The 13,683-nt window shown below is 40.5% G+C and overlaps 1 protein-coding gene across 7 annotated transcripts in view; it reads right to left on the bottom strand.

Moving 5' to 3' along the window:
* Positions 1-13,683, bottom strand: part of KDM4C (lysine demethylase 4C) — a 336,197-nt gene that overhangs the window by 121,722 nt on the left and 200,792 nt on the right. For all 7 annotated transcript variants that reach the window (XM_084834476.1, XM_084834472.1, XM_084834475.1 and 4 more), the window contains one exon: positions 860-1,041. In XM_084834476.1, the coding sequence (XP_084690602.1) occupies positions 860-1,041 (182 nt within the window). The remainder of the gene's footprint in view (positions 1-859; positions 1,042-13,683) is intronic.

Genomic DNA, 13,683 nt, shown 5'->3' with positions numbered 1-13,683 from the left:
TAGCTCCTGTTATACGCTGGTTGTTTTAGCTTCTATGAGTTCTAAATATGGTTTTGTGCTGCGACTTACAATTTTAAAAAATATCTGTATGTTGGATTTTCATAGTTTTATGTTTTATTTGATTTACAATGTGTAAGATACTAGAGAATCTGTTTTATAAGGCATATAATACATATAAATAAATAATGCAAGATTAACCATTTCGGTTCTCCACAACCAGCAGAAGAGCCCCAGCTCTGTGATGTAATACGGTATGATAAATTATGTGAGATGAGGCAGAAAAATGAGCAGAAATTTCTACATGACAACTGCACTTAGATCAATGTAATTATTTAGGGGCAGGAAATTTAAAAATAAATTGTACTCTATAAAACCAACAGCACAATCTAATCCCTCTCCTTCACACATGTAGGAGGGAGCACGATATGAGTATCCGCTCTGCATGAAGCAGGGAGGGTGTATTGAGCGACGACCCTTGAATTTATATACCCTTGAGTCATACCTTTGAATTTATCTAATGAATGTATAAATCTCAAATATCTCAATCATCATGCAAGACTAGGCCTACCAAGTTTACCACTAGAGCAGAAATTGCACAATTCTCATTTCCATGATTTATGGTGGTGGGAATCATGACTCCAAGTTTCTCCTTGGAATCACAGTATCTATTTTGATGAGCTTCATGAAGGACCATACACCCTTCAGTCCTTTACTTCCTAAGGATAAGATGAAATTCTGTTGTTTTGCCACAATGTAACCTTCTACAAGTATTTAGGCTGCTGTGTTTTGTTTTGTTTTTATAATTTACTACAAAGGAGACATTTGTAAATACCCCTGAAATTATATGACGCTTCCTTACCTTGTAGTAAGGTTTGAGGAGTGTGCATATGGCACAATAGGGTTCCAATCTGGCAACAGCTGCATTGTACTCCTTTTCAGCAGTGAAATTTGGTACCCTGTTCTGCCAAAGGTAGACAAGAGGCTTGGCCCAGGATTCTGTTTCTTGTATTTCCTCTTCGATTAAGAGAGCCTCTGGCAGTTCTTAAAAGAAAATGACATTTGAAAAGGCTGTGTTCTGAGGGTAATGGTAAACAACAATTTAAGTGGGAGCAAAAAGCAAATGAATGGCAACACTATATACGAAAACAAATCCATAAAACCAGATGCATTCAGACTTAAGAGGTGGCCTGCACTGCAAAAGCACAAAAGAGAATCCTCCACCCACCCCGCTTATCATAGGTGCTCATTCCTGCTAAAACCAGCAGAAAACAGCATTTCAACAAGCTTGCTATTGATACACAAAACAGTATACTGTGTGTGGAATAACAGCTCTCATGAGAATTGGCTGAATATATTTTAAAGAAAAAGGTATCTCATAAAACAGAACTAGATTCTGTGGCATTCAGGATTAATTTATTTTTGATTAACAGTTCCATTGCACAGAAAAAATTAATATTGCTCAAAATGCTGAAACATCAGATTCCTTCAGACCATGACTACATGGATTTAGTTGACAAAATAAGGCTTTTATAGATCTTTAATGATGTAGTGTCCTTAATCTCAGCAAGCCAATTATAACATGGCATGATTTCTTTTGCCGCTGGTTTAGGAAATGTTGCATAGATCAGTTGTCAAGAAGGCCCTCTCTCAATTGCTTATTGAATTGTTTCTCCACTGCCACCCTTCTTTATCCCAACATGTCAATTTGAAAACAGAAAATATATGCTCACAGGATATAGAGACCCAAAGCATCTGCAGAGAAAGGGCAGGAGGCGGAGACTTTTGCAAAATGACCTTCCTAAAATAGCTTAGAAACTGCAACCACTACAAAGCACTTCAACAGTCTGAATTGTGAAACTGTACTCTATGTACTCTGCCATTTAACCATTTCCTCAATCTTCTAAACACTAAAAGGCCTGCCCCACATGCCCCTCTATGTGTTCATGCATGCATTTGAAGTTTGGCTCCTATGCTGCTCTTCTTTGCTTTGCACTCAACAGAGTATAAAAGAAGCAAACCTGAAGACATTCCTATCTTTATCTTTGAGCTCTGCATGGGGTTAAGATAATTATTTTTTCTTACCAGTACAAATTAATTTATATTTAAACTGAACTTAATCACTGCTTTTTGCAGCCAGTTAATGTGATGCTTTATTTTAAGATACAGACTAAGAAAGGGCTAAAAAGCCGAAAGAAAGAAGTTTCATTGGGAAAATGTTGGTACAATATTGTGTCCAATTACAGTGCCATGGTATTGCTAAATTTCTATGTAAGCCTTGTAACTGTGTGTATAATTATTTGTCAGAGGGCTTCGGCTATTGGGTAGTATAGAAATGAAATGAAATGAAATGAAATGAACAAACAAACAATCAATGCAAGATACTATTTTCACACAAGGGACCACTGTGTTATCTTTCTCTCTCTGTAGATGTGGTCACTATTTTTCTCTTATGGTATTTATCTACTTGATCTTTAGAAAATTGCATACAAAAGTTTGACTGTAGGCTGATTTTCTCAGCAAGACTGCTGTGGGTCGGAGTGTATTTCTCCAACAGCCCTCCTCCCCGCAAAACTTATGCATCTACACCCTGTTGAGCCTGCAACTCTGGATTACTAACTTTTGCAAGTAACTTTTGGGGGAAATTAACCTTCCAAGGGCACAATCTCATGTTTAGACAGAAAAGAGTCCTACATGCTGGCTGGGGCATGCTGGGAGTTGTAGGACGTTTTTCTGTCTAAACATGCATAGGATTGCATCCTGATTTTACATCCAAAGGCGTCCTGATCCTTCTGCTACAAGTGTTCCTTTGAATGTACTTTGATAGATCCAATACTTTTTAGTCCAAGGAATTACTTCAGAATATGACAGAAGTGAATCAAGAATGTATATATCGTAATATAATCTTATGAAAAACTAACACAATTTTCCAGGATGTCAACATCTGAATTCTCAGTTTGTATCTTCTTGAATACAGAATGTGCTAAAGCTATGTAGAACTCTTCACCTGTTTGCTTGTGCTGGATCAAAATGATGAAAAACCTACTAATTTCAGTTTTGCAAATTATCTCATCAATATAAATGAGTTCTATTTTAAGCCTTGTCTATCCATAAGCTTGTGCTCCATTTTCCTGAAAAGAATGCACAAACATGCAGAGAAAAATATGACTCGAAATGGAAATTAAAGCACTCTAATCAAAACGACAGTGCCTACGCACAGCATTTAGCTCTAACTTGGTCACAAGACTTTATCTTTATTATACACAAAACACTTAACTAACATAGTGATCAGTCACAACAGAAACCTAAAATGGGTAAGATTACTCACAACAGTATTTCTGTAAATGAAACATCTCTGTCCAACTGTAGATAAGAATGTTATTGTAACAAGGGTGGCTAACATGCTTTCATTTCAATTTAGTCAGAAGCTACAATATAGAGCTGCAGCAGTGATTCTACGGTTAGGGCATGTTGCACTCTCTGCTAGATCCACAAAAATTGTATTCTTTACACAATCAAGATGATTGGTCTTATCACTATGAAATTTGGTATAAGAGATCTTTTGGGTAAGGGGTACAAGCTAGAAAGGGCTGGGGGTGGTACTTATCATGCGTCATGCAGAATGCGCCCAATCCTCCTACAACTCACTATTTACTAGGGTTGTCATCCAATTAAAACAAATCTTAGTTGATTACTCATATGAGGTTTTAGTCAGTTAAGCAATTTAGTTCATTATTAAATCTGCTTAAATATGAGAAAAACAATGGTTCTAAATGTTTGTTCTGAAGAGTATGCATGCATGCATCACAACAAGCATCAGAGAAGAAGAGCAAGAAGAAGACATTTCCCTTTTCTTCTCTAACAGGAGGGAATGGTTCTGTTAAGAACATGCTTACTATCTGCAGTTTTAAGTAAACGATGTATTTTTAAAAGTTTTTTTTTAATTGCTGACCAGTCTATGAAGGTCTATCACTTTAGTCAATCAAAATGTTTTAATTGAGTAACTGAACTGATTAATCAACTAAATATTGTGACCGTAAAGCATTCTTTAATCATTCTTATCAACAAGAGCAGACGGAAGCTCCCTGCCTCATGCTGCCAGTATGTCTAGGCAGTTCAAGATGGCTGCTCCTATGTTTCAGCATGTGCAGAACAGCCAGTGTTCAGGAATTTTCTCCTCATTGCTCTAAGCGGTGCAGCAGAGACTCTAGAGTGCTAGCAATGGGTGATACGGAAGCAGCAGGCTCCTCCCCAGGTCCCTTCTCCTATCTTAGCTGGCTGGCCGAGGGTGGGGGACATGGACAAGGGCTAAGAAAAAAGGGCTTGGATGAGAAGCAAGAGAAAGGGTGGGCTTTGAGTCTCTGCTTGCTCCTGGTCTGCACTATGTTTCTATTGAGAATAAGAAGTAACCGCAGACATTAAAAGGAAAACAAAAACAAAGAGAGAAAAACACAGAAGTGCAGTTAGAGAGGGAGGAGTTGAGGAAGGGCCTGGACAGAGGCACATCAATATTAGAGGGGGGAAATGGCTTTTTGGATGCCATTATGAAAACACATGGTATTTTTTAGATTACAAAGGGGCAAAGGTACCATTGCAGGAGAAAAAAGATGTAGCCATTTTAAATTCTCCATTGGTCCACTATTGTATATTTTTTCACAACCACTTAATGGGGTCTGCAAATAACAATAGGGTATGTTTCCAAATTGCCAGTGGTGTCACGACTATTCCCTCCAATTGTGATGCAAAGACATTATTTTAGCTCATAGCCACATTCTTATCAAACATGTATATAGCACTGACATCAGCTATAGTATTGTCCATAATCTACAGAGAAAAATAACTGGAGCTAAAAGACTAAGGTAAAGTGTGGGTGGAGCCTAATTTTCAAGAGATCACGGTGTATGAGACCGTGCAAAATCTTTACTGATTACATGGTGCACAAATTAATGCAGAAGCCCTATACATTTATATGCTTTTTGGAGCATGAGTAAATTTATAAGAGCCTTAACTCTTTTCATAATGCAAAGGGTTATGTGTGTGTTTTAATTGCAGAGTACCAAGATATACCTGTGGATCAATAGGCATTTATACGTAATAGCTACTTAAAATTTGTATAATAGTTTCAAGTTTCAAAGAACTTCACATAGGTTACCAACAGGGGCATTGCTAGGTTCTTAAAAGATCCAGGGCACAGGCCCCTAACACAAATGTGCATATACACACACACATACACACACACACACACACGAGTCTAAGCGCACGTCTAATGTGTGTGTGTGGTGTGTGTGCATGCAGTGTGCTTGCGTGTGTGTATAGATTACATACATACATACATAAGAAGTGTGCACTGACCCATCACCCCACTTCAACATTTTGGAAAACATCCCGCTTCTGCTCTGGCCAATTTGTAGTCAGACTTTGACAGATTTTCTTGGAAAAAACAAATTTTTACCTGTGGCTGGCACAAAAGCCACTAGACCAAACTGTCTGAAATTTGGCTGGCTCAGTCATCTCTATAGGGGCTGCCAGGTCCCCAAATTCCATGCACATATGTGGAAGCACAAAAAAAAAAAATAGCTCTTGGCTTTGACACATTTTCTTGAAAATAGCAAACTTTACCTGTGACTAGCACAAAAGTCACTGGACCTAACTGCCTGAAATTTGGCAAGTTCCATCAGCTCCCTGAGGGCTTCCAGGTTTCCAAATTCCATACACTTATGTGGAAGAACAAAGAAATTATAGCTCTTTGCTTTGATAGATTTTCTTGGAAAAAGCAAATTTTACCTATGGCTAGCACAAAAGCCACTAGGCCTAACTGTCTGAAATTTGGCTGGCTCAGTCAGCTCTATGGGGGCTGCCAGGATCCCAAATTTCATGCACATATGTGGAAGCACACAAAAAAATTATAGCTCTTTGTTTTGACAGATTTTCTTGGAAAAAGCAAATTTTACCTGTGACTAGCACAAAATCCCCTGGACACAACTGCCTGAAATTTGACATATTCAATCAGGTCCATGGGGTCTACCAAGCCTCCAGATTTCATGTATTTATCATACAAACTAAAAATGTTATGGCCATTTTTGTTTTCCAGTACAAGTCAATGGGAAAATGTAAAACAAAATGGCAATCAGGACAGCTCAAAAGATCCGGGGCACAGCTCAAAAAAGTTCCAGGGCCCATGCCCAGGTGCCCTTCTCCACAACACCCTTGGTTATCAAGTTGTAATCCTTACAACAACCCTATAAGTATTATTATCCCCTATATTGTAGATGAAGGACCGAGGCAGAGAGAGTGGCTTTGCAGAGGGTTCCTGGCAGAGGTGAGTTTTTAACCAAGGATTTCCTGATTTGTAGTTCAGTACCTTAGCAATTACGCTACACTACCATGTAAACTTAGAAAGAGCTCTTTACACACACACACACACACACACACACCCCACAAACAACTGCTGCAAAGGGTTATTTAAATACCATTTATACTTCTAAACATATTTTGCTTATTGTGCTGAAGTTCAGTCAATCAAAGAAAAACATTTAACAACTCGTGAAAAGGGTTGCTTCAAGTATTTCCTGAACAAACCTGGCAAAAGAAAAATAAATGCTGGAGTACAATATAGTTTCCTTTCTCTAATTATAAAAATATTTTGCTACTGATGTCTTCTGGTTTTGAACAGAAAAATTTTGAAATCAACTTGCTCAGAAAAACAACAGAGTCTTGTGGCACTTTAAAGACTAACAAACTTATATAGGCATAGGTTTTTGTGGACTACAGTCCAAGGCAGGGACTTTGGCTTAATTCCTCAGCACATTTAACTAGGGAATACATCCTACTCAACTGAATGGGGCAGTAAACATAGTTAGGAATGTTTGGGATTAAATTATTCATTACTTTATTTAAAAATAGTGCACTACTTTTTGGACTTGGGACCTGGGTTTCTAAAGGGCTCCCTGTTCCCACAAAAGCTGGCATGGCTATTAAGATACTTTTCTGGGTGGCAACCTGGGAGAAGCAGTTATTTGGCAGAACAATCACTTGATATATAAAGCCAGGTCTTATGTCAAATCCACCTATAATTCAATCCGCAAATTTAAATTTACTAAATTGGATCCAAAGCTTCAATTTTTGGGATGTCAGAGGAACCTCCTTCCATTGGAGGAATGGAACCTATGGATCCAACCCTCTGGTAGAAAGATTACAAAACTCAGTATTTAAACACTAGCCTGTTAGCAATTCCATGCAGGCAAATGAGCAAGTTGGCAAGGAAGGGCCAGAATGCTTTGCCCCTCCCCTGTACAAGGGATGAGGGAGAAATACCTTTGGTTCGCATTTTAATTCACACTTCCCAAACTATTGTGAAAACTGAGAGAGTTACACTTCCATATTTGCATTTTTCAGAATGTTGCGATATAGTTCTCCAATCAAAATATGCATATAAAAATGTATACATTAGGGAAAATTATAAAAAATGTATGTATTAGTAAAAATAACATACAAAATCTGCATTATATTAGGGAAAACAGCTTGCAAAAATTCATATATTAGAAAAAAACTGGATATATTAGGAGGTATGAATAAAAATGTGCATGGATTTTTGTGAGCTTTAAAAAATTGCAAACTGATGCAGAAATGGGATGAAATGAATTTGAGATTGGAAAACTGAGAAACTAAACAAAACTGAAATTGACAGATTTCTTCATCACTACTCTGCACACAGCATAGAAACCAAACCAGTTGTTAGATGCAGGACGCCCCTCCTCCATGTAATGCATAGGGCTGTGGCAGCCCCTGGAAGGCTAGTAACTTGTTTTGCAGGCTAGTAACTTCTGTGTGCTAATTTACAATGCTATATCACCAAATATGCATGTTGGAGTTGTTTTTTAAAAAAAATTAGCTGGGTGATACAGGGCTTTACATTTTCATTCCCTAGTCTTTTCTAGTGCACAGTACTATTTGTTTCTTTAGGCATCAGTTTCACCAAAGCATGCATCACATGTTTACAATATGTGTCATGTACATCTGCAGGGTTCTTCTTATGTTAAAGTGAAACCCGTTAAGCAGCAAACAGACAGTAAAAAACAGTAGTATGCAATTTTGAATAGACTGGCTGGGGAGCGAAGAGATTCTCTGTGGCATTAGCTGGAAGCTGAGATACAGCTGGTAGTGAGGGAGGGGGCTGCTCAATTTGCTTGGGTGTCTGCTCTGTTTTTACGAGTCTGCTTCCTTCTAATAGGCTAGATATTCTATTTAAAGGAAATGTTACAACTGTTCTTTCATTAAAAACAAAAAAACCACACGCTCCTAAAACCTACACTGTTGCCCCTGAAAGTTCTTGTTCCTTGGGGAAGTGGAGAGCATGCCACAATAGAACTAGGGCATATGATGTTTTGTGCCATGATAGTTTGCATTCCCTTGGTTATTTACAAAACTGTTGAAGGTTGGGTCACCTACTGCACAAAACTGTCTTAAACAAAAAGTTTCTTTGTTTTTCTCTATCTTCAGTTTGGTTAATAACTGAATAGATCTATAGTTGTGTGTTGGCGGGAGGGGGGGGCTGGCCCACAACTTCACCAGCTCCAGTACTTCAATTAGCTGTTAAGCATCTTTCCTCAAATTAGAGACAGCTTAGAGCCATGATCTATATCTATGTAATATTTGCATGTCTTGAGGGGACAAGATTGAGTGGGTTTCAGAATGTTCCAGTAATTTACACAAAAACGGCTATATTAACATTAGGATCCATCTGGTAAAGTAATTAAAAGATTTATATATGGGAGAGCTAAGTGAAATTGCTGCATTTTTAATTATAGATTATACAGTTTTGTGACTAGGGATGGCTGTTAACCTTGGTTACAGCTAAAATAAAATGTTTGAAAATTATGATTACCTGGTCATTTTGAGTCGTCCTTGTCAGAATATTGCCAGGTGAGAGGAACTGGAGTGGAAGGGATTTTTAGGATGCAGTCCCTCATGCAGTGCAGTTATTCCCAACCTATTTGAACTATACTACACATGCCAGTAAGGTAACGCTCAAGATCTTGCAAGGTAGACTCCAGCAATTCATGGAACGAGAATTGCCAGATGTACAAGCTGGGTTCAGAAAAGGCAGAGGAACTAGAGACCAAATTGCCAGTATCCGCTGGATAATGGAGAAAGCCAGGGAGTTTCAGAAAAACATCTATTTCTGTTTTATTGACTACTCTAAAGCCTTTGACTGTGTGGATCATAACAAATTGTGGCACGTTCTTGGTTGTATGGGGATACCAAGTCATCTTGTCTGCCTCCTGAGGAATCTGTATAATGACCAAGTAGCAGTGGCAAGAACAGACCACGGAACAACGGACTGGTTTAAGATTGGGAAAGGAATACGGCAGGGTTGTATACTCTCACCCTACCTGTTCAACCTGTACACAGAACACATCATGCAACGTGCTGGGCTTGATGAAGCCAAGGCTGGAGTTAAAATCGCTGGAAGAAACATTAACAATCTCAGATATGCAGATGATACCACTTTGATGGCTGAAAGTGAGGAGGAGCTGAGGAACCTCATGACGAAGGTGAAAGAAGAAAGTGCAAAAGCTAGGTTACAGATGAACCTCAAAAAAACCAAGATTATGGCAACCAACTTGATTGATAACTGGCAAATAGAGGGAGAAAACGTGGAGGCAGTGACAGACTTTGTCTTTCTAGGCGCAAAGATACTGCAGACACTGACTGCAGCCAGGAAATCAGAAGACATTTACTTCATGGGAGGACAGCAATGACAAATCTTGATAAAATAGTTAAGAGCAGAGACATCACACTGACAACAAAGGTCCGCATAGTTAAAGCAATGGTATTCCCCGTAGCAACCTATGGCTGTGAGAGCTGGACCATAAGGAAGGATGAGCAAAGGAAGATAGATGCTTTTGAACTGTGATGCTGGAGGATAATTCTGAGAGTACCTTGGACTGCAAGAAGATCAAACCAGTCCATACTCCAGGAAATAAAGCCAGACTGCTCACTTGAGGGAATGATATTAAAGGCAAAACTGAAGTACTTTGGCCACATCATGAGAAGACAGGGTACCCTGGAGAAGATGCTGATGCTAGGGAAAGTGGAAGGCAAAAGGAAGAGGGGCCGACCAAAGGCAAGATGGATGGATGATATTCTGGAGGTGACTGACTCGACCTTGGGGGAGCTGGGGGTGGCAACGGCTGACAGGAAGCTCTGGCATGGGCTGGTCCACGAAGTCACGAAGAGTCAGAAGCGACTGACCGAATAAACAACAAACTAGATATATTTGCCTTCTCTCCATACATAAAATGTGTTGGACTGGTCCATGGGTGCCTAATGAATTTTCCTTGTGAGGGGGAAAGTGAAAGGCTTTTAGTTTTGATGGGTGTATGGGTGTGGCAACTGAAACTGATAGTTACATCTTTTGCCACTATGAACTTATGGTTATTGCAAAGTAAGTTGGATGAGAAGGAGCAGTCTGTGGAAACAACAGTAATGTATTCTCTTGTTAGAGCCCTGAATAGTCTCACTATTACTCCTATAATATGTTTGCGCAGAGTTGTTTTCATTCCTAGGTTTTCCTGTACCTTCTTGAGTTATATGTAAGAATCCATTATGGCTGAAATGGTCAATCTGACAAATTTCCTAAGTCAACAAAAAAAGAATCCTGCTGGATCAGAACAAAAATCTATTTAGTCCAACATCCAGCAACTAGATGCCTATGTGAAGCGCACGAGCAAGACATGAGGGCGATAGCCCTGCCTAGCAGTTGTTCCCCATGACTGGTATTCAGAAGCATTCTGCCTCTGATCCTTGCTGCCTCTGTATGAAGAAGTACTTCCCTTTGTCTGTCCTCCCACCTCTCAGCTTCATTGGATGACCCCGTGTTCTAGTACTATGAGAGGGTGAGGAAAACAGTTTTATAAACTTCTATCATATCTCATCTTCTCCAGGCTCTGTTGGATATCACTCCAAACAGACTCCCAGCTATCAGGGAATCACTTCCTGTTTAACTCTCATTGATGAAACATTGACCATTATCCTGGACTATTAACTAGCAATCATCTTAACAAAGGAATAGCTGGCCAGCAGCCATAAGACAATTATGTCAGCCCTGCCACTACAATGCCTATGATCAGGCTTACTAGAGCCACTGTTTACCATCTAAGCAAGTAAACACTAAGCTAAACAGTACTAATGGGGGGGCACTGTTTTTAAAAAGTATATTATCATCTAAAATGCATACTATGAAGTCCCAGAAGAAAGCTTTGCAACTGAATCATATCAAGAAAGCTCTTGAACTAAGCTGGGTGTTGTCACAATAAGATATAACTAAGGATGTGCAATGCTAGGAATTCCTTTCCTCTTAAGCCCGATGGGATTCCGCTACATTTCCACTCCAGTAAACGACAGCGGACTGTAGCGGATTTTCCCCCCTATTCTGGAAATATTTTGCACAATTTTTCAGATTCCATTTGCGCAAATTTGGAGCGGGTGTCTTCAAATTTGCACAAATGTCGTAATATTTAAAATATATATATATTTTAATTAGTGATCTTGTGCAAGTGCTATGTAGCCCCACTGAGGCATATTCCCCTCTTATCAATATTCTTGTTAGTTTCATCGTATCTGTACACTACTTCACTTAGCTCAGCAGAGCCATATTCCATACTTGTCAAAGAACGTATCAATGTCATCTTCCACTTCAGCACTTCCCAAGAGAAGGGGGGCTACACAGCAGACAGGTGGACTTGTGATCGTGTGCACTTCTGCAAGACTGCCAATAACTAGGTTTTTTTTAATTACGATACCATTTGCACAAATTTCAAGATCCCCCCCCCAAAAAAATTGTGCGGGGTACCCCACAATTACTCCAAAATGGTAGCAAATTGCTGCCATTAAAAAACAAAAACAAAACAGAATCCACATATTGCCTCGACTCACTACAGATCAAGTTGATGTCGGGGGAGGGGACACGACAAAATCCACAGGACTGAACTGGAAAAATCTGTCAAGTTTTCACCCCACAAACGGAATCCCTAGATATAACTCAGTAGTCCTAAGAGCAGCCGTGATGGAGTGCGATTACACATAGGGGACTTTGGGTTCTAAACAATTCCAGTAGGCTGATGTAGTTACGTTATCACCCTCTAGTACTAACATAGAGTTGGCTTGCATAAGCCCGATTTTATGAGATCAGTTCCAGTTGCTGTGGCCTGATGATGTAGACAAGTTGCTTGCAGCAATACGATCAACCACGTGTCCTCTCGATCCCTGCCCCTCTTGGCTAATAAAAGCTAGCTGAGGAGGTATGACTGGGTGGGTTCAGGGAGTGATAAATGTCCCCTGTGGGAAGGGGTCATCCCTGCTGTCCTTAAGGAGGCAGTAGTGTGGCTGCTCCTGAACAAGCCCACTCTGGACCCAATGGTATTAGACAACTACCACCCAGTCGCAAATACCCCGTTCTTAGGGAAGGTATTTGAGAGGGTTGTGGCAGAGCAACTGCAGGCACTCTTGGAGGATGCTGATTATCTAGACCCATTCCAGTTGGGGTTTTGATCTGGTTATGGAACTGAATCAGCCTTGGTCACCCTGACAGACGACGTTTATCGAGAGAGGGACAGGGGAAGTGCAAACTTGTTAATACTGCTCTGTCAGGGTGGAAACTGAGCCGATAGAACCCCAGAGCAGTTCTGATTCTGAGGAGGATCAGCAATCTGTGGGAGAGGAGCCAGCTCACCCCTCACAGGCATAGCAGCTGGCAGAGATTCCTCCTGCTGGCATTCCTGAGATAGATAGTGACCCTGGAAGTGAGCAAGTGAGGGAGGGGGGCTTGCTGGACACTTGACGCAGGGAGCGACGAGCAATGGAGGGCGCTGAAAGGAGGCGTAGCACCCGTTTGGCGCGCAAGCAACGGCCGCGTCCCATGGACCTAAGGGAAAGAGGGAGGATCTCTCCCTAGCCCATAAGTTCAGGGTCTTCAAGTGATTCTCCTTCAAACGGGGATCAACTGCCTACCCGGAGCATAGGCTACTCTGTTGTTCATTGCTTAGTCACTGGTGATTAGCATTAAGTTGTAAAAGGATTAAAGCCTTGAAAAGAATCCTTTCATCTGTGTCTTGAGTTGGCTATTGGAGTGTACTGAAAGAGGCCGCTAGAGCGCTCCTGACATGCTCGACCTCTCATCGGCTTTTAATACCATCAACCATGGTATCTTCCTGGATCTTTCTGTTCACTAACCCTGGGAAAGTTTGAGTCCTTTCTCAAACAGTGAAACAAAGAAATGCAGGACATGATGCAATGAGCATCGTCTGGGATGGAAGGACTGCTGTCGAGTAGCCCATTTCTTTGAATAGGAACATTGCATAGATGGTTTACACACAGTGTCAATTATTCTCTGCACCCCAGGATTGTCAATCACCTGATTCTCCAAGCTGTCATGCGAAGAGTGGACAGATCTGGGTGTCGAATCCAACACTCCCTGGTGAGGAGAGACGGAGCCAATGGTAGCTGCCAGTATCAACCTTGGGCCATCAGCATCAGAGGAGCAAACCAAGGCTGACGTGGCCACCATGGGGCTATCAGGATGCAAGCTGCACCGTCCTTCGCAATTTTTGCCAGGACCCGAGTCATTAGTGGGAAGGGAGAAAAAATGTAAAACAGAGTCCCAACCCAAGCAAAAACAAAGGCATC

This window comes from Heloderma suspectum, chromosome 2 (genome assembly GCF_057233095.1).
Source record: "Heloderma suspectum isolate Gila_16-S chromosome 2, 16-S_ref, whole genome shotgun sequence".
Classification (NCBI taxonomy): Eukaryota; Metazoa; Chordata; class Lepidosauria; order Squamata; family Helodermatidae; genus Heloderma; species Heloderma suspectum.
Note: the sequence above shows the minus strand (reverse complement) of the source record. Positions and strands in the feature narration are given on the sequence as shown.